The sequence below is a fragment of the Camelus dromedarius genome, chromosome 2 (assembly GCF_036321535.1).
Source record: "Camelus dromedarius isolate mCamDro1 chromosome 2, mCamDro1.pat, whole genome shotgun sequence".
Taxonomy (NCBI): domain Eukaryota; kingdom Metazoa; phylum Chordata; class Mammalia; order Artiodactyla; family Camelidae; genus Camelus; species Camelus dromedarius.
Genome location: NC_087437.1, coordinates 64,098,672 through 64,124,986, shown reverse-complemented (window position 1 = coordinate 64,124,986; position 26,315 = coordinate 64,098,672). Strand labels below are relative to the sequence as shown.

The window sequence follows — 26,315 nt, the reverse complement described above, 5'->3', positions numbered from 1 at the left end:
TTTCCCTTCTCTCTTTCTTTTTCTCAGTCCATAGTGGCCTTTCTGAAGGATCCCAAAGGGCCCCCACTGTGGGAGGAAGATCCTGGAGCCAAAGATGTTGTCCACATTGACAGTGAAAAGGTAATTTCCCCCTATCAGTTCTGCTGGGCTCTGGAAGCTTTCCCACAACCAGGGTCTCCCAGGAGAGATGCCCAAGGAACTGAGAAACGAGAGTGTTTTGGGACCATCAGGCTGAGGGCAGGGACCAGGACCCTGACGTTTGATTCCCCTACCCAGCTCCGTGACAGAACCGACAGGAGATGACAGACTGGCTGCCCGAGCGCTTCCTCCGTTCTACACTGCCTTAATCCATGTACTTCAGCATGTTTAGGTTCTCCTATCATTTTAAATGTTTTCTGGGATTGTTGCTGGGATTGCCAGTGTGACTTCTGGGTTTTATTTTTTGTTTTTTTTTTTAATGGAGATACTGGGAGTTAAACCCAGAACCTTGGGCATGCTAAGCATTTGCTCTACCACTAAGCTATATCCAACCCCCATGTTTTTTGTTTTTTTAAATTGGGTTTTGTTTTTGTGTGTGTGTAATTTTGTTTTAAGTCTAGTCTGAAAGGTTTGAGTTGGATTTCTAGAGACTTGGGTCAGGTCTCTGATTCTGAGTTATTGGGTTAACTTTGAACAAGTTGTTTACTTCATTTTCTGGGTTTGGCCGGGGTGGAGGGTTGGGGAGTGGAAGGGTGGTTCTGATGTATAGTCTGCTCACAACCCTGACACCCTCCTCCTTTCAAAGCCTGCCCCGCCTGCCCTGAATGTGCCTCTCTGTCTACGGGTACCTGTGTGTGTATCACGTGCATGTGTGTGCCTTGCTTGCGTGGCTCTGCCTTCAGGTTGGGATGGGCACAAGCTACTTTGTCACATTTCAAATGGTCTGTGAGGCAAGCAGTGCTTTTTTGTAGATAGAGAATGTTTGTTTATATCTTGGTAACATAAAATGTACCTTTTATCTTTCTTTGCCTCCCTCCCTTTTCATTTAAAATTATTGACTCTTAATGCTCATTAGCACACACACAAAAATGATGCCATTTATACTTTCTGGAGGAGGGATCCTGTGTGATCATCGCGGGCCAACCATGTGGGCCTTTCAGATTAAGGGCTGGGCATCAACATTTCTCTGGGATAGAAAGAGCCAGCATTGCCAACTGGAAGGTGAAGCCTTTTCAAAAAGCATGCTGGGGGCAAAGGCAGCGGGGCAAGTGTCAGGAGGTAGTGGCCCTGTGCCTATAGCCATGAAATGACGAACAGCCTAAACTGATATTTTCTCCCAGGTAGATGTGATCATACTTGTTTTTAGCTTTTCTAAAAAGTGATTGCCTGCCGCCTCCCTCCCCCAAATCGTTCATGTCCCGGAACTCCTAAAATTGGTCTTCTGTAACTAGAAATTATTAAGCAGAAATTCTTTCTTTACACCTGTGGGCAGTCCCCTTGTTACACTTGGTGCTGTTCTCACTCACGTAGAAGTATGAGGCATGGCTACTTTTCTGCCAGTGGACTCCCCACGTAAAATCACTGAAGTTCCAAATTCAAGTTTGAGTTATTGATTGACATTTGTAAGCTTAGAGTTCCACACTTACTTGGAGGTAATTAAGCATCTTTGAATGTAATGTAATATTTGTTAATCCTCAGGATGTGAAACCAAAATACTGCAGGCTCAGAGAAGCCTTTTTCCCCAGATCTTTTACTGGTGTTAGCTCCAGGGACTCCAGAAAATCATTTTCAAAGCATTTGCATCCTCCATCAGGGTCAAAGATCTTGGTTACTAATTCTGCTTAAAATGAGTGCCTTAACCCTGTAGTTATATAAATAAGAGTACACGTTTTCAGACTTTGTTATACAATGTTTTAAATTCCCGTAAAATATTTGTAATCTTTTTTTACCTAACTGAAAAATTATAATGTATATTCATTGTTGAAAATTTAGAAAACATAGCTTAAGCATAAAAGAAAGAAAAAAAAATTCACCCCATCCCTCCGTGTTGAGAGATACCCACTTCCAGTATTTTCTGTAGCCGTCCAGACTTTCAACGTAACGCACACACAGATATTTGTACTCACAAAAGTGTCATTACATTTTATATGCTGTTTTGTAACTTCCTCCCTCTCCTTAATGTAAGGTGCACATCTGGCTATGACATTAAATACTCCTCTTTGTCATTTTTAAGGATGCAGTAGTAGCCCGTTGTGTGGGGTGTACCGTCATCTATTTATCACCCAGTGCCAGGAAGGTGCATTTTGAAATTTCTTCTTATTTTCCTTACTATTCAAAAGAGGAGAAGTTTGAATTTTCTTCCATGGTAACTGGTTAGAGGAGCTTATTTTAATCAAAATATGCTCTGTCATCGTGCTACTCCACAGTCCTTGATAGATTCACTTTTTCTGGTTGGAAGAAAAGTCTCCCACCCTGCTTTACGCTGAAGTCTCTCCATTAGCACTGTTGCAACCATTTGTCTTTTTACATTTATTGTGTTCATTTAACAAATAATTATATATTGCCTGATAATGAACCAGGCGCTGTTCTAAGGGTTTTACAAATACAAATGATCCATTCAGCTTGTAGCCTCCTAGAGGTGGGGGCACATCTCATCTCATCCATATGCTGCTGTGTGCACCGTGGACTTCTGGGGCCCTGGACAGTGTGGTTGGGCTGGGCAGGGAGAAGAGGTTCTTTGGGGTGGGTTAACCCTGTGTTATGTGACGAGCAGGTCCCCATCTGGCCAAGTCAGGCCTCCATGAAAACAAGCACGCATCACAACAGAACGTGCTCCATAGATCACATGAAGAAGGGGTGGCCTGGCCAACCTGGGACCAGGTTGCTCCTTGCAGTCTTTAATTGTTCATCTGGAGCTCAGAGAGGCCAGTAGCCTGGTCCTGACTGCTTGGTCCCACCAGGTGGCCTTGGGAAAGCCACTTGTCCCCTCGGGACCTCAGTTTCCCCATCTGTAACATGCCAGGTGGCTAGAATGGATGATCTCAGCTCCCAGTGTGCTGAGACTCTGCACTGTGCCCCCCAAGTCAGACCCTGGGGTTTCCTCACACCATGTGGGTCTTGGGGTGGGCGGGGAACGTCACCTCCATTACTATGTTGTGTGTGACCTGTGGTGTCCTCTTTTTGTGCCTCAGGACTTCAGACGGCTCCTAAAGAAGGAGGAGAAGCCAATCCTCATCATCTTTTATTCTCCCTGTGAGTGACTTCCTCCGTGGGGCCCAAGGTCATTGTTCAGGCCCTTGGCGGGGCTGCTGGTGGGTGCGGGGATGCTGGAGTTGAGCCCCTGCCTCTCACTTAGATTGCCCAGGCACTTCCGCACCCCACCTCTCTGTCTGTGCCTCTTTTCCTTCATCTTTGCTGTTTCATCTGGCTCCCCCACCCCCATCTCCCCCTCCACGTCTCTCACTAGATTTGGCATCCTGCCCTCTTCAACTAGTGGCAGGACGGGTCTCCACCTGCTCCAGGTACCTCTGCCCTCCCGGCCCCGCCTCCGTTGGGCCTACCACCCTTCCCTGGCCGCTGTGTGCCCTGTGGAGGATCTGAGGGTCTGAGGGGCTCCTGCTGTTCACCACCAGAGCCTGGCTGGCTCCTTTGTGCCCCTGCCAGTGCCACTTGGGTGGGCTGAGGGAATCTGGACCAGGGAGAAGGAGGCTGGTATTTGGGTTTGGTCTCTGTATGAGGCAACAGACCATGGGAACAGCAGAAGGACCATCGAGATGACAACCAGAAGACCTGGGGACTCATTCCAGCTATGTCACCAGCAAGCAGGGTGACCTTGGTCACATCCTTCACTGCTCTGTATCTCAGTTCCATTTCTCTAAGGGAAGGAAGGGGCTGGATCAGAGCAGTGGCTTTCAAACTTTTTGACTGTATTTCATAGTATTAAACATATATTACATTGTAACCCATTACTACAATTGTAGGTAAACTGTATATAAGTAAGCTGAAAAGTGTCACAAAACCATACTCACTCTTACTACTTGACATCCACTCAGCTAGATGTAGTACACACTGTTTTATTTAAAAATTAATTTTTCTTATTAATTCATAGCCCTATTATAAAGGGTCAGCAAATCGTGGCCCATGGGCTGACTGCCTCTTACTGTAAATTAAATTTTGTGGGAACACAGTCACATCTATTAGTTTACAGGTTGTCTGTGACTGTCTTCAAGCTCCAGCAGTGGAATTGGCTAGTCTGCAAAGTCAGTGTCTGCAAAGCCACAGATATTCCCCATCTGGGCCACCCTGCAGTCTGGTTCCCACCTACAGACTGAGAAACCCTGGATTAGAGCCTGTGTACGGCCTTTAGACCCATGACTTTTGAAGTGCATGTGCATCCAGGAAGCCGAAGGACTAAAGGCTGGAGCGAGAGGGTCTGTGAGTGGTGGGAGATGGGTGTGCCCAGGCCTGTGACTCAAGTGGGTTTCACAGGCTGTGACACCAGGGTTTTGTTTATTCTTGAAAGCCCGCCTTCAGTGCCCCTTCCTGAGAAGTTCTCCCAGCAGAGGCCCCTCCCATCTTCACCCTGGGGCCAGATACCCTTCGATGGGATTCTGGTGGGTCTGCCTGACTTGGGCCTGTGGCTTGTTCAGAGTGACAGCAGCCTCTCCCCAGTCCGTGTTGACTGCTGGATAGTCCCCCACCCAACCTCCCCCCACACCGTACTGCCCCATGGGTGTGCCTGCCCGTGGAAAGAGGCTCTGGTGTCCCATTTCATGTTAGAGGTGGCTCTGGGCTGGCGGTCTGCACTTTAACCCTGGGTCATTCTCTCTATTAGCGTTTGTTGGTTGGTTTCACCTCAGAGGGATCTTCTTGGCTGCACAACCTTTTGAGGACGGGCCTCCTTTGGTTTGTCTCAGAACCCTGCTGGTCTCAACACATTGGTCAATGAGACTAAAACAGAGTGGATGTCAGTATGCAGTACATGTCACAAGGCAGGATCATGGTATAACTGTGCAGGTTTCAGTGTGACCTCCAGAGAGTGGTTCACTAGCAGTGTGCACCTGAGTGCGTGTGCCGTGCCCCGACCCCAACCCCCGGCCATCCCCTCATCAGAGCAGGCAGAGCAGTGAGCAAGATCATCATCTTTATAGAATAGAAAGCTGGGGGAAGAAGCTAGTTTCCTTTTAGGAATTAGTCATGGGGTTGGGGGGAGAAAACTCAGAGCTGTTAAGTTTACTACTTGTGGTGAGGGGTCGGATTGGATGGCCTCTTGGGTCCTGGGTAGCCCCAGATTGTGTGGCTACTGTTGTTTTCAATGAAACAAACTCGTGCTTTTATTATATTAGACCAGTCAAGCCCTCCTGGCCTCATAATTCATTTTATTCCTAGGAAACACCAGTTCCCTGACTGGGATGTCTTTTAGGACTCTTTGATCCTTTGATCACAATTGATCTTTTTTTTAATTGAAGTACCATCAGTTACAGTGTTTCAATTTCTGGTGTACAGCACAATGTCCCAGTCAATGCATATACACACATATATTCATTTTCATATTTTTTTTCATTAAGGGTTAGTACAAAATACTGGACATAGTTCCCTGTGCTATACAACAGAAACTTTTTTTTAAATCTATTTTTATATTTAGTAGCTAACATTTGTAAATCTCAAACTGCCAAATTTATCCGTCTCCATTCCCTTCCCTGGTGACCGTAACATTGTTTACTATGTCTGCGAGTCTGTTTCTGTTTTGTGGTTGAGCTCATAGTGCTTTGATCACAGGATGAATGAGCCCAAAGGCAGTGGGAGCCTTTAGTTGTGACCAGACGTCTAGGTCCACAGGACCTATTGTTTATTCAGTGACTGTTGACTGAATTAATGAGGAAGTAAAAGGGCTGGTGTGCTCACTTTTGGGATTTTAGAGTGGTAATTAGTCTTCTCTTCCCCTGCCTCCCAGGTGAACCAGTTGAAGGCTAAACTCAGTTCCAGCTCTGTTTTTGGTCAGGTGGAAACTGGCTTGGTCTGCAGCTCCCTGTTAGTCTTCCATCACCTCTTTCCCCCATACCTTCTTCACCCCATGCTGCTGGCTTCCACCCACGGGGACAGCTGGCTGACTGACCACTTCTTCAGGGGATGTGGGGGCTAATGTTGCTGCAGGCGGACGACAGGCCTTGCTGGAAGAGAGAGAGGCCGCGCCGGTGAGGACAAGCAGTAAATTAAGCTCCTGACCGCTGAGATGTGACCCACTGGGTGCCAGACTCCCCCATCTCATCAAGTCACTGAGCAAGGAATGGGGGAAGGGCTGCAAGTGTGCCCCCCGTCATCCTCCCTCCTGGGGGTGGAGTGACACCCTCTGGTCCCTGTGGGAGTGTCTCCCCACCACAGACTGGGAGGCAGACTCTCAGGCCTTGTGTTGTAGAACCTGCCCTGCTGGTGCCTGGTTCTGCCTGCCCTCCTGGGTGTTGGCTCTGCCCCTCAGCCTGCAGGGCACATGCCGTCTCCACAGAAGGGGAAGCTGAGGCTCAGATGACTCACAGCACTAGCCCACGGTCACACACAGCAGTGGTCAAGGGGAGATGCGTACCTTGGTCTCATTCTCCCCAGAGCTGAGCCCCTTCCTCTGCCTCTGCGTGGCATCCACCTGGTGCAGCCCAGGCTTCCCAGGGAGTTGGCATCACTGTCTGTTTCCATTCTCCTCTCCCCACAGTGGAAATCCCCACAGTGGGAACAAAGCCCCCTGACCCGTGTCATATTCCTCCCTTCCTGGAGCTTGTGAGGGTCATGCTGTGGTGGCAGCTCCTTGTCTTCTGAGGACAGATGCTGTAGGATTGCACTGCAAGCTGACCTTGCCCCAGCCTCCTGCGTTCCCCAAGTCTGAGCCTGAACTTAAGCCCAGGCTGAATGTGCTGGTGTGTGTGTGCATCTGTCCCCAAGGCAGGAGTGTCAGGGAGGGGGCCGTGGGCATTTTGAGAGTTTAATGTCAGGATATCCTGCATCACATCTTGTGCAGTAGAATTGGTGCTGGGGAGGTTCAGGTGGTCCCTGGGGAGTTTTGACCTGCTCACAGTTTTTCAGTGTCTGTTTCTGTCTCCATGGTTGAGAGCACCCCTCTGATCTGTACTACTCTGCCCACGGCCTGCCAAGGCATTAGCTGAGTGTGGATTAGAGCTTGTCAGCCTGCTGCCACATAGCCCTGTCCCCGCTGTGCCATGTTGAAATGAGCCTCCAGCCTGACACAGGGCTCCAGGCAGCTTTGGTGTCTGTGGCCTTAAGAGGCAGCTCAAATCCTGTTTTGCAGCAGCGCATCTGTCAGAAAGAGTAACGGCCTGGCATGTTTGAGTTCCTTGTGTCTGAGGAAACCGCTGCTCGTGTCCTGCGGGGTCAGTGCCTGTATGTGTCTTGCTCTGGTTGAAGGCGAGGGGTGGTTTAGATCAGGGTCACTCTGAGGTAGCAGTAGGTGTTTGGGACCTGGCTGTCTTGGCCCTGAGTCTCTGAAGGCTTCACCACCCAGCAGGGGAGTGTGACGGTGGTGGACCACAGAACCCAGTGTGGACTGAGCCAAAGACATCTCAGAGTCCCAAGTCAGGGCTGGGAGGGGCCTGAGGTCATCTGGCCCATCATTGCCAGAAGGGGCAGCGGCCCAGAGAGAGGAGGTGACCTGTCTGGGGCCATCCAGCAGATGGGGGAAGATGAGGATTCAAGTGTCGGTCCTGATTGGTGCTTGGCCACCTCCAGTCATAATGTGGTTGTCCTTGTTAATGAAAGAAAAGAGGCACGAAATCCCCAAAGCCATTTGTGTTTGCACAATTTTCCTCCTAATGGCATTCAATTTAGGTGCATCTGCAGCCCCTGGCTGGGCAGGGGCACCGAAGGGAGGCTTTTAGCTATGCGTGGTGAAGGGGTGCCTTCCTGGCACCTGCTCTGGCTCCCTGAATTCCTGTTGAACTCATTATCAGCTCTGAATTATTCAGTACTTTGCCCTCCCCCAGCTGGGCCCTGTTTCCTTAGTCCCACATTTATTGAGTGACTGCTGGCCTTGGTCCTGTTTCATGCGTTGAGATTGGAAACTCCTTGGGGGCCGGGGCCTCTGCTTTGTTCTGTGTGTTCCCAGAGTCTGGGGTGGTCCCGCACTTCTGGAGGCGGCATAAAGGCTGTTGGTAAAGGTCGGGAGGGGGGAGAGGGCGGGGCTTTGGGCCCATTGTAACCACTTTGGTTTTTCTCCTGCTGGTGACCAGGGTGCAGCTTGTGCAAGAGGACAATGCCGCATTTCCAGAAGGCTGCGACCCAGCTGCGAGGCCAGTTTGTAAGTGAACGCCATGGGCTGGGCAGAGCCGGCTGGCTGGCTGGCTGGTTGGTTCTCGCCTTCTTCCTCTCACTTGGGGAGACAATGGAGTATGGGTAGTGGGGTGGGCGGAGAGGGCAGATTTTGAAATTATGAGGACTTTATTACTGTGCCCCTGCTGCCCCGGCATGTGGTTCAGAGACCTGTCCTCAGTGGACATTGAGAACCCCCTGAATTGTTTGGACCAGGAGAGGTAGGCAACTGTGATGAAATAGCCAAGAAACCAGCAAGAAGCACATGCGGTGTTGCTGGGAGGCCAGGGGCCAAGAGCAGACTGTCAGGGGTCCAGAGTGACAGGGGCTAGTCTCCAGAGTGGGCTGAGGCTATTGATGCCAAGGAACCCAGTGGAGAAGAAAGGGGCACAGTTACACCAGAGATGGGCCCAAAGAACAAGCGGGTCCATGGGGCAGTATCCTGGCCAGGCTTGCAGGGCTCTGTGGTTCCTGTGGGGCAGGAAAGACACTGGAACCACAGCAGTGAGAGGTGGTCCAGATGGGGAGCCAGAGAGCTGAGCGTGCAGTCTTCTCTGAAGGAGAGTGTGCCGGAGGAGTGGGCAGTAGATGGGTGTCTCAGGGATGTCCACCTTTAAGGACAAAAGGGGGAATGGGGAGCCACTGAGGAAATGAGCCTTAGAGAAGTAGGAGCAGCCAGGATGGTCAGTGAGGAAGGAGGGGAGTCCGGGCCGTCAGACCTCACCTAGGGCTGAGCATCATTCACTGATGGTCCTGGTCATCTCTGTATCTCCTCTTACCCGCCAGGCTTACCTCTTCTGTGCTATAGATCTGTCCATTTTGGCACTTACCCTGAGCCACAGAGGTTTTAGGGTTTTTGTTTGGTTGGTTTTTGGGTGGTTTTTTTGTTTTGTTTTGTTTTTTGTTTTTTGGTTTTGGTGACAACAGAAAAATAACTGCTAGCTCCTCTGATGAGCATGGAAAAATCCATATGCCTTTCATGAAAGGTCATTGGGAGGAGCCATCTCTTGTAGGGCTGGCCAAAGTCCCATTAAAGGAGTCCTGAGATCTTAAAACTGCATCATGATCTTAATGGATCAAATTAAGCTGATGAATAGTTCAAAGTCAATGTAAAAAGTTTAAGCGGCAGCACCTGAGCATGGTGGCCAAGACTGGGTTGCAAAGAACCAGGCGCTTTCCCTTTTGACCTCATTTCTGGGACGACACCGAGGTCCTGCTTGTTTCTGAATAACGAATTTTTAGCAACGTGCCTGGAGACGTTTGGCCCTGGGGCGCACATACATCACTCTGGGGAAGTTTCTCTTCACATTTTGCAGCCTCAGTAGATACTATATTTTGAGATTACTTCGCCTGGAGAAAAGACTTAATTACCCAGAGAGTTCTCCTATTACACCTGCATTCACTTAGACAGCTGCTCAGCTCAACCTCCAAACTGTAGTGCAGTGGAAGGTGATGAGATCTAGCCCTGATCAAATCATGAACTAGCTGGCCAGCCCCGTCAGAGCAGGCGATGGCTTGGTGCCAGTCTTGTGGACCTTCTGGAAGATTCTATCTGCCAAACTCAGCATTTCTCCAGGTCCCTCCAGTGCTCCCCCAGGGCCTGTCCCTGCCATGCACGGTCAGGTCGGCTTGTGTTCCGGATCACTTTGTGCACCAGTAGTAAGATACTCCCACTGAGATGTGAGCTCGTGGAGCCCAGGGGCTTTGATCCGCATTTGTTTCTTCAGCACAGAGCACACAGCCACACTCAGAGTAGGTGCCCGACGCGTGCTAATGAGTGAATGAGTATGTGGTTACTGCTCCTGGGCACATTTTATTTTAAGCTCTATATTTACATTAAAAGCGATGTTCCCCTTTTTAAAGGAATTCGGAACATCAGTTATGAAGGACAGAGGCAAAGTGGGAAGGATATTTGTGGAACAGAAGCCTCCTCCTTGGCCCAGGGTTCACATGAGGCTCTTTTGCAAGGTTAGCCATGAAGATCACGTGCATTAAGGGTACTGCTTCCAAAAGAGAAAAAAACCAAAAACAGTTCCTGCTTTTCCTGCCTGGGACCAGCTCAAGAAATGTAAAAGGTGACCCTCCCAGTTCCCTAGACAATGTTCTAGAAAAGTGAGTGGGATTGTCTGGGTACTCAGAGAGCCCAGCTGGTCAAGCCTGGCTTTGGTTGGGTGTGTTAGTTACCTCAGCCCAAGGATCTGTTTTACATGAACTCATCCATTTCATTGCTTCTGTATTTTCTTGCTTGGGGTTTTTTGTTCTACTTACCTCTCCCCAGGAACAGGGCAGCCAGAGGCGTGGATTCCTTTCTGGCCTCATACACCGGGCAGAGATGGGCTGCTAGTCCCCAGAAATCAAAAGTATACCCCTCCCCACTGCTGCAGTCCAGCTGGATTAGTACCTCCCATCTCCTCCTTATTCTGTCACCCTTGAGCTCTTTTTTGGCTGGCCATGTCTGTGGCAGGGCTTAGAAACCTTCCTCCTTCTTGGGAGGTGTCCAATCTGATGATGTCATTAAGACGGAAGCCAGGGTGGGTCAGGGATGCACAGCCTTTGCCATTTTCCAAACTCAGATCTGCCTCTTTTTCTGCTGTCACTGAAGTCTGGTGAATCATCAGCATCTGTGCCATCTACTCCTGCTAATTGACGTCTTTGTCGGCAGCCACTGCTGCTCCCTGTCTCAGAGGAACTGTCAGAACGAGCCCATCCCCATCTTCCTCCTCTTCCCAGCCTTGCCAGTTATCGATGTCTACACAGTCTTTTGTTAACCTTGGCCACGATGTGTCATCTGGATGTGAACAGTGAAATGGGTCAGTCTTGGTGACAGATTTGTGCCCATCAGGCTGTGGTGCTGGCTGTCACTAACTGGGTGGGAGATCTTGAACAAATAGCTTTGGAGCCTCTGTTTTCCTGTCTGTAAAATGGGGATGGTAATGCCGGCCCTGCCCACCTTCCTGGGTTGTTGGAAGAATGAATGGGCTGGTGTACGGAGACAGCGCTGTAACCTGCAGACACTTCTCAGTTACAGATGGCCAACACCCCCTACCCCTGCCCTCACTGCTCTGGGCTTACTGGTCCTTCCATTCACTAAATGGGGGTGCTCCCAAGGTGCTGCTTTCCACCCCGCCCTCTTTTCTTTCTCATGAACATGTTGGAGCAAGGACCTGGCACTGTGCTGTCCTTGTCTCGTATGGTTCGTCACTCAGTGATTTTTACCTATGTCTGTAGCTTCAACAAAATGTAGCTCTGTGGAGCCAGAGCCTCTAAGCTCCAGACCCATGTGTCAGACTGCTTGCTTGATATCTTGGTCTGAGTTTTTCTCCCTGTGTCCCAAATGCAGGTTGTCTAAAATGAAATTCATTGTCTTCCCACATGGCAGACTGCCAGGTTCCCTCCATGGCTCCTCCGAGCACCCCAGGCTCCTCTGCCAGTGTGCCTTTTTGCCAGGCCATCATCTCCATCTCTCCCCCTCACATCGTTCTCCTCTCACAGCCCACCGCCCTGGGCCAGGCCCTGGTTAGCCCGCACAGGGTGGTGGCCAAAGACAGCTGCCTTGGCCTTCTAACCCATGGCTCTCCCCTTACAGCTCAGCCTTATACTGCAAAAAAGCACAGCTGGGAAACCTCCAGTATCTCTCCAGCGTCTCCTGAAGAAGGTCCTGGTTTCTTAGGCATTAAATCCTGGTCCACAGCGACCTCGGTGATCTGGCCTGGCCTTCTCTCACTATTCCCTTCTGTGTGTCCTGCGCTTAAAATCGGCATGGCCTCCATTTCTTGAGCCACATCTTGGCTTGTCTTGCCATCATTTTCTTTTCCTGGAACATCTGTAGAAATCTCCCTGTCCTTGACCACTAGCTCACATGCTCCCGCTTTGTGGAACTTCCGTGATTGTTCTCATCAGAACATGGGCTGAATATGACGAGGAGTGTGTCGTGCCAAGTGAACGGCCCTGAGCTCACGTGGTTCAGTGTCGAGCGCTGTGGCATAACTTCTCCTTAAGTTGAGACCAGTTTTGCCTCCTTCAGATGCACAAACTTCAAAAGTGTAAGTGGTTATTTTAAAAAATGTTTATCTTGTTAACTAATAAACACCCTCAAGGTGGTCAGCAGTGCTACAGAAACTCACAGAGTTGAGCCCATCACAAGCAGAGGTGGTTTGGAAAGGCCACCGTGGAGGCGGGATGTGATTTGCCTCAAAGGACAGCTGAGTCTTGGGAGGGAGACGAGGGGGAGTGGGCGTCGTGAGCTGAGGGTCTGGAAGACTGGAGTCGGGCACAGTGTGTGTTCTGGGAATGTGAGCAGATATGCAGAGCCTCTTAGTGGTGGTAGTGAACACAGCGAACAGATTTTGGGTGTTGTAGATACTTACACTGTCCCATTAAGCTGCTCAGCAACCAGAGAAGAGGGCTGCAGATGAGGAAACTGAGGCACAGAGGCAACTGTGGCTTGTTCGGGGGAATCATCTGCTGAGAGGGGAGTTAGGATTGAAGCCCAGCATCCTGACCCAGAGCTCACGTGCCGAGCCATTGTGGTACATTGGCATGTGCGAGGGGCCTCAGATGGCAAACGGTCCAACCTCCTGCTTGTGCAGAAATCTCAGACTGACTCATTCTGGGGAGAGTGAAAAATCTAGACCCTAACAGGTGTACAATTAAAGGTTTTGTAAGGAAGAATTCAAAAATGAGAGAGGGACCATATGGTCTTTGAGTGTGGAGTGAGACTTTAGCCTGCATTCAGTGGAATTGAAAGGTTCTGTGCAGGGAAGTGATGTAATGAAAGAGAAGGATGTGGGAGATTAATCTTGTGAATGTGCACTGACACTAGGGAGATCAATTAGACATATAGAAAAAAAGAACTTTAAAGTAGACAGTTATTACTGAAATTGCTGAATCAGTCTGAGGAAATGAGCAGAAGGGCTTTTGGAGGGTTCCAGGGCTTCTAGTAAGTTCTGTCTAAGGCTTATTTTCCCTGTATTCCTTGTAGCATCCCAAAATGAGCTGGGAGAAAAAAAGAAAATTTAGCAGACATTTGCTGTGTGCCTGCTATATGCCAGGCACTGAGCTAGGCACTTAAAACACTTGAGAAGACGTGTTTGGATACCTCTAGGGATGGAGCCACCAGAGGTACAGGTGGCTCCCATCACCCAGGATTTGGGAGGAAATAAGGAATATGAGCCTCAGTTTCATGCTAAAATTTGACATGGGTCATCTCATTCAGTTCCTTCTCTTTTTTTAATAGTTGATTTATAATGTTGTATTAGTTTCTGGTGTACAGCATAGTGGTTCAGTTATATATATATATATATATATTCTTTTTCATATTCTTTTACATTATAGCTTATTACAAACTATTGAATATAGTCCCCTGTGCTATACAGTAGAACCTTGCTGTTTGTCTGTTCTGTATATAGTATATGCTAATTCCAAACTCCTAATTTATCCCTTCCCCTCTCCTTTCTGCTTTGGTAACCAGCAGTTTGTTTTCTATATCTGTGGGTCTTGTTTCTGTTTTACAAATAAAGTTCATTTGTGTCATTTTTTTTTTAGATTCCACATATAAGTGATATCATATGGTATTTGTCTTTCTCTAACTTACGTCATTTAGTATGATAATCTCTAGGTCCATCTACATTGCATTATTTCATTCTTTTTTATAGTTGAGTAGTATTCCATTGTATAAATATACCACAACTTCTTTGTCCAGTCACCTGTTGATGGACATTTAGGTTGCTTCCATGTCTTGGCTATTGTAAATAATCCTGCTGTGAACTCAGTCAGTTCTCTTAAGAGCCCTGTAATAGTCTCATCACCCACCTTTTCCAAACAAGGAACCTCAGGGAAGGATGTGTGACGTGATTCCCAGGTGACTGCAGTCTTCTGAATTGAGTTCACTGTGCATTGAAACTTCTCCATTTTCTGTAACTATGCATCCATATTGTTGAGCAGAGTTCAGCTTCCTGGTTTCTTCTCTCTGCTTCTGTAACTGCTCCTGGCTGTTTTTGAACCTCCTCTCCCCCCTCATCTGTTGCCACCCTGCTTGGAAGAACAGCCTCCCCCTATCTGGCCACTGTGTATTCTCTTGTGAGAACAGATTCAGAGTCCCCTTTCCAGCGCCTGATCTTGCCCTACAGAAAAAATTTCCTGCTTCAGGAAAGGAGTTCTAGGGGACTCTGTTCTTGGTTGTTCTTAGTACTTCACGTTGTCATCAGTAACACAGCTACCAAAGTTCTCCTTTCCCATTCAGGGGTGCTGGATACGTGGACTCTTACAACCAGAACATGTCCAGACTTCAGAGATGATGGTCAAATCAGGCTGTAAGGGATGGTCACCAGCAGGAAGCCTAGCGGAGCTTGGAGGGAGGAGAGTCAGGCAGGAGGATCATCATGAGAACCACACACCCTCCTTGGCCACATCCAGGCTGTGAGGTCTGGGAATGTCACGCATGAAGCCTGGGTGGACAGACTGAGGCATCTGAGAAGTCCAAGGATGCTGTGGAGTGGCTGAGTGTTGATTCCACAGCTGGGGAGAAGAGTCCAACCTTAGCTTGACATGAGCAGAGAAAAGGCTTAGTGTGTCCTTGGGAGGCAGTGGCCCACTCTAGCACCTGACTGAACTTGGTCACAACCCTCAGAACTTTTGTTTCGCTCTGGGATGATTCTCCCGTGTATGGGGGGCAGCCCTCGGGCCCAGATGCCTGCCTCTTCCAAAGTGCTCAGGCATCATTCCCAGCTGGCTTCACTTCCCTTGCTCCCCCACTGCCCTGAGCTGTGTGTCCATCTGCAAGGCTTCATCCGGATCATCTGTCTCTGGTGGGACAGCCAGGCAGGCAGCGTGTGGACAAGGGGAGAGCACTGTGGGTAGAGGGTGGACAGGTCGTTTCCCCTTTGCTCCTAGGTGCTGGCCGGGATGAACCTCCACTCCTCGGAATTTGAAAACATCAAGGAGGAGTACGGCATACGCAGCTACCCCACCATCAGCTACTTCGAGTAAGTCACATGCTTCCCTTCTCAAGCTCACTCCCCTCCGTGGCAGCCTTTGCCTCCCTGGCTGAGCCCATGTTGTCTCCCCACATTTCACAGGAAAGGACGGTATCTGTTCCAGTACAACAGCTATGGGTCCACAGCTGACGACATTGTGGAGTGGCTGAAGAAGTAAGTCAGCATTTGTCTTTTGGTGGGGTGCCCAAAGGGAGGGGCGTCTGCCGGGCCCCAAGGTGTCCCTGGTCACAGGGCTCCGGCTGGGAATTGGGAAGAGAATGAGGATGGAAAGGTTTGTCGTGCTGCCCACACAGCTGTTGGTGGGTTACATCTAAGTGAGGGTGGGGTCTGTGAGTGCAGGATGCGGGAGTTGGGAGGATTTCTGTGACTGTCCTGCTGACTGCGTTTCAGATAGGTTTTTTCCTGCTTACTATATACTTGATGGATAGAAGTATTTCTCACCCAGAATGGCAGGTTTGAAAGAGGTTCTGCTGCAGGTCTCTCTGAAAATAGAGTTGTCAGTTGAATGCTTATTTCAAACATAGCACTGTATTAGGTGCTGTGAAGCTAAGAAGTGTCCTAATGCCTTAGATTTGCAGCTTGCTTTGCCATTCACCATGCATCCCTGCAGACACTGCTTCAGAGCAACCTGTGATCCTGTTTTCTAATGTGATTAGATCCTTATAACCCAAACCACCCTGCACGTGGAGCCCCTGCCATGCTCGGCGTGTGACTTTGACGTGATGCTCCGACCCTGTGTTGGACGGGGAGTCTGTCTCCCCCACTCCTTCCCCATGGCCCAAGCTCTCCTGGAACTCTCCCCTCCGAGAGCACTCACCTCCTCTGGGCTCTGCCTGTCACCAGTCTGGACTTGCCAGTCACTGCTGGTGTGTAGCTATTTGTGCACAGTCCTTGGAATAATAGCTGCTGTCATTTTGGGCACAGAGAGTCACTTTGTGGCTGACTGTTTCAAGCACTTTATGTGGATTCTTATGGAGTCCTCAACAGCCCCGCAAGGATGATATCATCATTACCCTTAATTCATGAACTGGGCAGCTGAGCAGAGTGATGAAGTAGCTTGTCCTGGCTCCCACAGCTGGCAAGCGGCAGGGCCAGGACTGGCCCCCCGGCAGCAGCTCCCCCAAGTTGTGGCTGGAGCCGCTGCCTCTCCCACCATTGCCAGCATGTGGATATTTATTGACATTATTACTTTGTTACTGCAGCAGCACAGGGTTAAAGAATTAGTTACCCAACGTGATGGAGGTTGAAAATGTGTATTTTCAGAATGGGAAAGGAGGATAAGTTTTGTACCTCCCCTCTCCCCCACAACCCCCCCCCCCAAACCTCCAAGAAACAAGCTGTTTAATTCTAAAGGCTGAAACTCTCAATCTTCTGTTCCATCGGTTCCCAGGGGCCCAGGAGATAAAACAACAGCAGAACCACGTTTGCATGGCATCTTTTATTTCTTGGAAGCATTTTCACATCTCTGTCTCCATCTATTACCTCTCCGCCTGTTACCCGGGAAGGCCACTCCCCATTATCCTGTACTCAGTTGTCTTACCGGGGGCCTCGCACCCCTGCTTTCCTTTTTCATTTGGTAATAAGCATGTCCCCTCGTCCGCCTGACGTATCTCATTCTGCTTTGTGAGAAGGTTCAACAAATGACAGTCTCATTTGTCACCTGAGCATAAAGTCTGTCTGCTTCCCTCCCCTTTCTCTAACCTTTTCTGGTTTCAAAATATACTCATACCTTCTTGGAAGAATACGGTTTATTATTTTTTTTAGAAAGTGTTCAGAATTGCTTGCTAACCCTAGACCAGGGGAGCACGTCAGTGGAGTTTCTGAGACCCGTTATTATCTCCCTACTGGAGCTGCTGCTCTGTCCCCCACCCTGCTCTCTGCGCACCACCAGCCCAGCTCCTCCATCAGACTCTGTCCTGCCCCCCCGCCCCCGGGCTGCCTCCTCATCCCTGTCCTTGGCTGGCACCTCCCCACTGCCCACCACTGCCTTCCTCCCTGGTCTCACCCCTCATGGGAAGGAGACCTTGTTAGCAGCTTTTGGTTCACCGTGGGTCTCCAGTCTCCAGGCTGAGAAGGTTGGTGAGGTAACTCTGGGGAAGGGAGGGCACCTACCAAGCCGCCCAACCACCTATCATCACTGTGTTGGGGGGCACACATGTGGGGGCAGCTCTTCCGGAGGCATGACTGCAGCCCACTCGTGGAGCATGGGGCAGGGGCAGCAAGGCCCAACAGTATCACTGTGCTGCCATCCTGCTTGAATTTTCAAAAGTCTTCTTTGATTTTAAGGCTATTCAAGTGAGATATGTTACTATTGAGAAGCTTAAATACTTAAACAGAAGGAAAAGCGCCCTTCCCCCCAGCTACCCAAAGGTAATGTGTTGTGATATTTTGGCAAATTTCCTTTTAGATTCCCCTCAACATATGCCTAGCTCTGTGTATTTTTTTTTCTTGATGCCAGGTGTTTTGTTTTATTTATATATTTATATATATACATACATACATATATATATGTGTGTATATATATGTATATATATATGGAGGTACTGGGGGTTGAACCTAGGACCTCATGCATCCTAAGCTTCACCACTGAGCTATACCCTCCTCCCGTTCCAGGTGTTTTAAGTCTTCACCAGATTTCCCCCAAATCCTGGTGAGTGGGTAGCAGTGATCCCACCTTTCCTGCTGCCCTGCATTTCTTCCCTGGACCTCTCTGTTGGCTGCTCACAGTTCATGGTGGCCCAGTGTAGAAGGATGAGGGTGGATCCGGCCTCCTCTGGATGACTTTCAGAAGCCTGGGAGAGAAGAGCCTAGATCCCGCCCTCTGACACACGATTCTGAGGAGAGGGCCAGACAGGGCATCGTTGGTGTCTTGGAGTGCCCCAGGGCTCTAGGGTAGATGTGATGGTTGTGGTGGTTGTGCACCTGGTGCTCCTGGCACTCCTGGCAGCTACATTTCTCATTCCGTTCTGCAGGTTTCATGCTGCTGAGTTGGGCAGGGCAGGTGGAGTGTGTAAAAGTGGCAATCCATTTTGACCGAGCTACCCATTTCCGCCTGTGTATTTTTAAACAGAGGTGGACTGAAAACAAACACAAAGCGTTCTTGACTTGTAATGCTTTGAGTTGCATCTTCTTATTTACAGCACGTGCACCTGCCTCAGGCAAGGACCTGCTTTGTGTGAACTTACCAGGCCTGGAGAGCCCGAGAAATCAGAGTTGCAGGGTTGGGAGGGAATGTCAGTGAATCTGCCCCCAGCGGTTCCCTTTGATGTTGCTTTACCTCTAGGACAGATGTGGTCACTCAGTCCCACTTAAACAGGGCCTCAACTCATTGTGAGGTTGTCCATTCATGTTTGAACGATGTTTATGATTTAGATGATGAATGATGTCTAGGAATATTTGGGTAGTATTTTATACATTTACAAAGTATCTCATGTCCATCATCTGTCTAGATGTACCTGCAAGGCAGAGAAAGGAAAACCTACAAATACGTTGTCTTGTGGCTGTTTTAGTCAGGCTGTTGCCTAAGCCTCTAGAGCTGGTACGTGGAGGAAACAGGACTCAGCCAGGTTTTCTGACTCCCAGTTCGGCTCTTTCCCTCTCATCTGCTGTAGATAGAAGTTTCTTACTTCTGTCGAGCTGACGTTTCTTTCTCTGAAACTTCTACTTAGTGTTGGTTCTCGTTTTTGGAGCCACAGAAAATAAATCTTAGTTTCTCTTCCCGGTGCAGTCTGAGATGTTTGAAGACAACTGTTGTGTCCCCACGTCTCCTCTTCTGCAAGTTAGACTCCTCCAGTTCCTTTAGCCATTCTTCTCTCACTGTCTCATTGATTCAGAAAGTGTTTATTGGGTATCTGCTCTGTATTAGGTGCAGGCGGTACAGAGGTGAGAGAGGGAGCCCTAGTCTTGAAGGAGAGAGATGGTAAAAAGCATGATTCAATAACAGTGCCCTCGTACCGTTCTGCCCAGCTCTGCAGTCCTGTCCAGAGAGGAAGCTTCCTGTTGTCCACGGGTGGGAGAGGGGACTCACCTGGCTGCTGGAGAGGAGATCTGAGGGCCTCCTGTTTCAGCCCCGGGCCACAGCCTTGCTTCAAGGGGGTCCTCTTGGTCCTTCAGAGCCTTTGCATATTAAGGTGGTTCCTATGCCCTGCCCCCCTCCCAGCACACAGCACCTCAGCTTTCTGTTCTCTAAGAAAGGCAGATGTTTTTTTGCTAAGTTGGTTTTCTAGCTTCTAAAATTGCACTGACCTCCTTTTCTCTCTTCGCTGTTGTCTTCATTCCTGTTCTTTTTGCTTCTGTGGAGCTCATACTTGAATTTTTTTTCTTGTGCTGTTATTTTAGTAGTCTTGGAGTGCGTCCTCCATGTTTAACTAGAAGTTTCTCAGACGCTTCCATATGTTTGTGCTGCTGCTGCGCCACGGCTTCTCCAGTCTGCGTGTATATTCTTGCTGGGTTTTAAAAAATGATTTTAATTTTAGAATAGATTCCATTCACATAATTAAAATAATTTTTTAAAGATACTTAAAAATTATACATTGGAAAGTCTTGCTTTTATGTGTCTCCTCCATCCTGTTCCCCTCTCTACACCGTAGAGGTAACAACTTTAATTAGTTTCTTTACGCAGATACACGTGCATGTGAATCGGTATTTTTTGTCTCTCCCTGTTTTATGCAAAAGTTAGCACATTGCGGCCTGTTGGGTACATCTCAGCAGTCTCTCCACATTGAGCATAGAGCACTTCCTTGCCTCTCTTTACCACGCTCAGCCCTCCCTGGTGTGGATGGGCTGGTTTACCTGCACTGGGTTTTTCTAGTCTTTGGTTTGACAAATCATCTACAGTGAATACCTTGGAGTGTACATAATTTTGCCTATGTGTGGGTGTAAAGGTAAATTCCCTAAAGTGGAATTGGTGGTGTTTTGGGGGGTTGGTGTTTTGAGTCCAAGTATCAGAACCTCGGTTTCCTATTGTTGGTCTGCCTGGTGACTCATGCTGAAGCTTGATTTTGCCACCAGCCCCATCTGACAGGGGATGCGCATGGGCTGAGAGTAGTTTGCCCTCCTTCTGCCACCCCCATGGCATGGGACCAGAGTGGCTGAGGCCAGAGAGGGCTTCTGAAAGTGACGTCAGACCCAGGCTCTGCCCTGGGTAGGGGGGTCAGCTTCCACTGTGTTGCTACATGGGAGAGTGGCAGAGTCTGTTGAGTGGACCACATTGCTCTCATGAATTCACAGCCCTGGCTGCTGGAACATTACACTTTTTCCTACTGTAGGCTCTCAAAGACAGGAAACAATAGTTGTCTTTTCACATTTGTCATCTTAAAGGGTTTTTCCAAAGCAGCAGTTAAGGTGCTCTGGCAAAAGTGTTTATGGCGGTGAATCGTCAGGGAGTTTGTGTCACCAGCAGTTTGTGCTCAACTTTGCAGCAGGAGAGGGCAGCTGCCAGCCTCCCCTGTCACCGCAGCTGGTGCATAGGTATCAGCACACGGTGGTCCCAGTGGAAGCAGGCTCCAGGGAGGTTAGGCACCAGCCTGAGGTTTTGCAGCTCGCAGTGGTAGAGCAGGGATGTTTGGGCTGACCTCCAAGCCTGGCTATTTCTGCTCTGGCACTCTGCCTCTGAAGAACTAGGTAACTTTGTTCCTGGTCTCCAGGAAGGGTTTGTGATGTATCCTGGATGCCATCGTAGTTAGGGTGCCCCCACCCTTTTCCCCTGGGCCCCACTCTTCCTCATCATGACCTTCCTCCCACACTGGTCAGTGAACGCCTCGCACCCACCAGGTGGCAGCATCCCCTTCCTAGCCCCCAGCCCTTCCCTGGCCAGATTTGGTCTTTCTCGGATACCTGGCCTCTCTCTTCCCTCCTCAGCCACCACCTTTTCCTTTCTATTATTTCCTCTCCCCAGTCCTTGCCCTGCAGGGCACCACTCAACACAACAGTTAGCTTTTCCAGAGGTCGCTCTTTGCTGTTGCTGTGTACTGCTATTGCCAGTTGGCTGAACGTTTGAAAGAGCATGAGACACTGATAAACCCACAGGTTCCTGGGGGGAGGCGAGGTTTCCTGATCTGCCTTTAGAGCTACAGCTGAAAGCTGCTCTTTGTGATAGGATGTCAGCTGAGCGCTCCTGGGGCTCCGAGGGCATGGTGGAGGTGGGCAGGGCTGACCACTGGCCCCTCTGCTCCTGCCCGGTGAGCCCCCAAAGCAGCGGTGCCGAGCCAGAGTGGGTGAGGGCTGCTCAGGCCACGGTGCTTGCTCTGAGCTCTGCCTATTTTTGGTCTTCCAGTCCGCAGCCGCCACAGCCCCAGGTCCCCGAGACTCCCTGGGCAGATGAGGGCGGCTCCGTTTATCACCTGACCGATGAAGACTTTGGCCAGTTTGTGAAGGAACACTCCTCTGTGCTCGTCATGTTCCACGCCCCATGTGAGTGGAACCTTGCCTCTCCCGCCACCACCTCGGCTCCCTCAGCACAGGGCAGTCACCGCTCTAGGACCAAGTCCAGGGAGCATCTGCCTGTCGGCTGCCTCCTCTGTGCCCGATGCGGCCCCGCCCTCACGGCGCACATAGTCCACCCAGCATCACTGTGGGAACAGCACAGGAGTCCCATTCAGGCCCCTGTGGCCCCCAGCTCAACCTGGAGGGCCCCAGCGGCTTCCTCAAAGTCAGCATGAGTCAGGAAATGCAAGTAGACTTCCCAGAATTGGAGGAGTTAGGACTGGGAGGGCCCTTCGATATTACCTAGGACAGCAATCACTCCTCAATTCACAGGTGGGAAGATTGAGGCCCCAAGAGGGCCTGTGTCTTGGCCAGCAGCTGAGAGAGCGCAGTGAGACCAGGGCTGGAGCCTCAGACGCTGCAGCACCTAGAATGCCTTCTTCCTGCTTCCCCTCTTGTGTCATAGCCTGAGGCGGCCGTGGTAGATCAAGGCAGGAAACTACGTGAATGCCATAAAATGTGCTTGCAATACTGGCCGAAAGCCCTCTAGCTCAGAAATTTTCTAGACCAGTGTCCTCCCCATTCCCATGGAGAATGGAAAATTGATTATAATTTGTTTCCAAGAGGGAGAAGGCTGTTTCTGGAAAGGTGAGCAGGGAGGTGACAGCCCCAGGGCACAGAGTTGCTGGGAGCAGCTCCTGGGAAAGGCAGGCCATCCCAGTGGGTGAAGAAGACAGGTCCCCAGCACCAGGGACAGAGTGCACATGTGTGGGTTGCTCTTCTCTCGTAGCTTCTTGCCAGTTCTTTGGCCCAGTGATGGTGGGTAAGAGACTGTGGAAGAGGGGAAAAAAAGCAAGAAATAACTACTTTATGGATCAGTGTCATAAACACCCTGTCCATAGCGGCATCTTCAGTGACAAGAATAGTGAATTAATTGTCTTAGTCATAGGGATCTTTATACTATCAGTTGTGTTTTGTCCTATGGTGACAAAGTGGCTTTCCGCAGCATCATCTCCTTTTGTCTTACCCACAGTACCACAAAGCGAGTATGATTCACCCCATTTTGCAGACAAGGAGACTGCCGCACCGAGAAGTGGCGCTGCTCTGAGTCCTGTACCACCACCCCTGCCCGCCCTCCCCTTCCCCTGCGGCAGTATCACACAGGTTTGATTAATTAGGAATTGTTTGTAAGTGGACACTAGTGCAGATTTCCCCAATACTGTCTTTCTCATAAGTGCCAAATTCTTAGGAGAACCCCAAGGGAAAATACTCACTGTGACTTTTCTTCTGAACTTATAGAAAAGTGACCACAAAAACTAAAAAACCCCACTAAATTTCAAAGCCTCCTGATTAAGGGCAGTGACAGAGAGGGCTGTAGGAACATGTCACTTAGCCCTGTGTGGACCTCAGCGAACGTGTCCTTGTGGTCGGAGGTACCTGATACTGCCCGCCGGGCAGCCCTGCAGTGCTCCCCCTGCTGAGATGTGCTGTCCAGGCCAGTCTCCAAGCTGCTGATGGAAGCAAGTCTTGCAGGGAGTTCTGCATCTGGAGTACAACCGCTCTGTCTGTGTCCCCAGCAGTAGAGGCACACACTGGCTCACTGTTTTCAGTTCCCTCCTGGGAACTTCACCCCCAGGTGTCGGTGTTCCTGGTCTGCGTTGAGAGAGCCCACCAGCTCCTGGAAGAGCCAGAGTGGTTTGAGCAGTGCTTTGTGGTTTATACATCACAGTGCGAAGAGTATATATCCCCTTTGATGAGTCCTAACAGCACGTACCAGATAGGTGGGAATGATTTAATAATTGTGTATTAAGCCCTTTCTTTATAGAACTCTGGTTGCAAACTGGAAATTCTTTTGTCTGTATTCTTCCCGGCAGTCTTAGGTTGTGAGTGATCCGTCATAGTAGCTTATGCTTACAGGGTCTGGGCTCTGGGGCCTGGCTGTAGGGACCTTCCCTGCAAACCTCCCCTTGTAATGCACCCTCTTTGCTTCCTGAACCAGAAAGATCTCGTTCATTCCTCTCCCACCCCCAATCCGAGTCACCTTTGGGCATAGAGAAAGGGCTTAATGAATGAAAAAATGAACGAATGAAGTTGTTGAGAGCTAAATTAGAGAATGAGAACTCGAAACTAGATGGCAGCTTTTGGTTTCCCCATTAGTCATTGTTAGCAAGCATTAATGAATACCATCCTGCTCTGTGGAGAGCCCTGTTGAGGGGGCTCTGATTTCAAACTTAGCAAATGGTAACATCTGAGGCTTCTACTGGTGAGTGTCTGCCTGTTATGGACCCTGCATTCTCTGATGAGGTGTTTGCCAGCCCTGTGGCTTTGCATGTGAGTACTTGTGTGGTTTTTATTTCTGTTGGACTGGCAGAGTGAGAGGGATCAGGGCAAAAGCATGAGGTGAACATCTCTTAAGAATTGCCTGTTAGAGTTCCATCCAGTGGGAGTGGCTCTGCATTAAGTAATCTCTCTACACAGCCCCTCTTCCCTAGGAGCATGGGCTTTAGAAGGAAAGGAATGCAGTGGCTTAGAGAATATTCGGAGCCCAGAGGGGTGAGCTGACAGCAGCGCCCTCTTAGCTGCCTGGCTGTGCGCCTCGTGCTGGAGTGCTTCAGAGAACCCACAGTGATCTGGAGACCAGTTTTGTGGTGCTTTGGGACCCAGAGAAAAGGAATGTCAAGAGGCCAGAGACTGGCAGTGCTGGCTCAGGTTTCCAAAGTGCGTAAAAGGTGAATTCTGGAAGTCACAGCTTTACAGGTATCAATCCCAGACCAAACAGGGAGTGGTTTAGAAACAGACCATTTTGGAAACCTGGGAAAACAAGTTGGGATCTCTCAACATACAAGACCATAGACTCTCCTAAGAATTGCTGGATGTGCTTGGTTTGTTTCTTGGGATGAGATTGCGACGCTGATGAATTAGCGTGTCTTTCTTTATCTAAAGTCAGGTGGGATGTGGCCATCCTGAGGGGAATGTCCCCTTGGTGCTCTGTGACTGTGAGTCTGGCCTGGTTCTGTCTAGAGGGTGGGACTTGTTTTTTTAATCAGCAGTTTGGGTGAAACTATAAAAAAAAAAGCAAAGCACTTTCAAATCTGCAACGGTTCGAGTTGGAAAAAGGAAGCTATTAAAATATTGAACAATTGAGTTGAGATTTTAAAAGATCCCAACAGAATGAAATAGTGGGCCTCAAACTAAAAAGCTGAATTTATCTTTATGGCTTTTTGCTAATTAAAAAGGAGTGCATGCATGTTTTGTAAAGGGGTAGTATAGGAGAGTGTGGAGAAGAAAACTAACATTCTCCTGACATGGACTCCCAGAAAGAGCCACAGTCTCTCTTTGCAGTCTTGTTTCTGTATAGAGGAAGGGCTCAGTGTTACTCTTTCCAGGTTCCACTTGCCTGGAACCTTCATGGGTGCCTTTGGAGCCGCACTCCTGGGTTCTTGGTGGGAAAGGCCCCTGGGTGGCTGGTTGCTGCGTATTATCAGACACCTCCATTGGCCCCCTACTTCTTTACCCGCTTCTCCAGCTTTCCTGCCACTTACCTCCACTTGCCTCATCGTCTCCTTTCCCTCCCAGCTGGAGTCCACTAGGAGCCCCACACGGATTCTTCTGCAGCCTGTACTCCTGATGCCTGAGTTGTCATTGAACAAATAAGCTCAGGCCCAGCAAGTGCAGGGCTCTCCACACATGGGAGCTGGGGGAACTGAGATTCACTGATGGGCTTGCCCCCTTGGCCTAAAATCCAGGATTTGCCAGGCCTCCTGGGGAGGACGGTGTGGGATGAGCAGTGGGCTCCGGGAGGGGTGGGTGCACCAAGCAGGGCAAGGATAAAGCCCAGGCCCCTCTGCCGTCCAGTTGGCCTTCAGTGTGGGACCTGGCGTGGATGTGGGATCCTGCCAAAGATGAAATGGTGTCCAAAGGGGGCGAGACAGTAGGACACCAATGGCCGCTGCCCCGTGGTGCCTTCTGATTTTCTCTGCATTGTTCTGAATGAGAAAAGTCAGTGTCCATTGTCACTGGTCTTCCGTTGTCACTCTGTTTTGCTGCAATAATGTCCCCCTGCTCCTCCCTCTCCATGTACCTGCAGTCCTGCCTTAGGCCAGGGGAGGATGTACTCTTGTAATGACCCCTGAGTGAGTGTCACTTGCAGAGGGAGGTAGAAGGGACATAGTGGGACTCCCGGGGAGGGGTGCCCTGAGCAGCAGCTTGTCTCCCCAACGTGGGTGCTGGGTGCCGGCAGGGACCTGAGAAGAAGCTGCTGGGGCACTGGAGCACCCCTGCCGCCCCTTGCCCAGGGCTGCAGTGGCCCACCCACAGCTCCGCCCTAGTCTGTCCGCTCCTTGGCAACAGGCCTGGGGTGAGATGTTTTCTTTGCCACAAGTCTCAGGCAGCAGGTATGTGCTGGAGGCTGCGGGCCCGGCCTGCCTTGCTGGAGCTGGGCCTCCTCTCTGCATTCGGCGGCAGGTCCCTGTCAAACCCCACAGTTCCTGTTTCTTACTCTGTTTCTGTCTTATTCTCAAATAATAGGTGATTGCTTTAGAAAAATCTGGAAGTTACACAGAAATATAAAATGATTAAGGAAGAAAACTCCCTATAATCTCATTATTC

General features: G+C 49.7%; 1 protein-coding gene across 2 annotated transcripts in view; it reads left to right on the top strand.

Annotated features, from left to right (window-relative positions):
* PDIA5 (protein disulfide isomerase family A member 5) overlaps positions 1 to 26,315 on the top strand; it is an 88,599-nt gene that overhangs the window by 37,458 nt on the left and 24,826 nt on the right. For both annotated transcript variants that reach the window (XM_010981528.3, XM_064494563.1), the window contains exons 6-11: positions 28 to 120; positions 3,171 to 3,231; positions 8,211 to 8,278; positions 15,181 to 15,272; positions 15,366 to 15,437; positions 21,559 to 21,695. In XM_010981528.3, the coding sequence (XP_010979830.3) occupies positions 28 to 120; positions 3,171 to 3,231; positions 8,211 to 8,278; positions 15,181 to 15,272; positions 15,366 to 15,437; positions 21,559 to 21,695 (523 nt within the window). The remainder of the gene's footprint in view (positions 1 to 27; positions 121 to 3,170; positions 3,232 to 8,210; positions 8,279 to 15,180; positions 15,273 to 15,365; positions 15,438 to 21,558; positions 21,696 to 26,315) is intronic.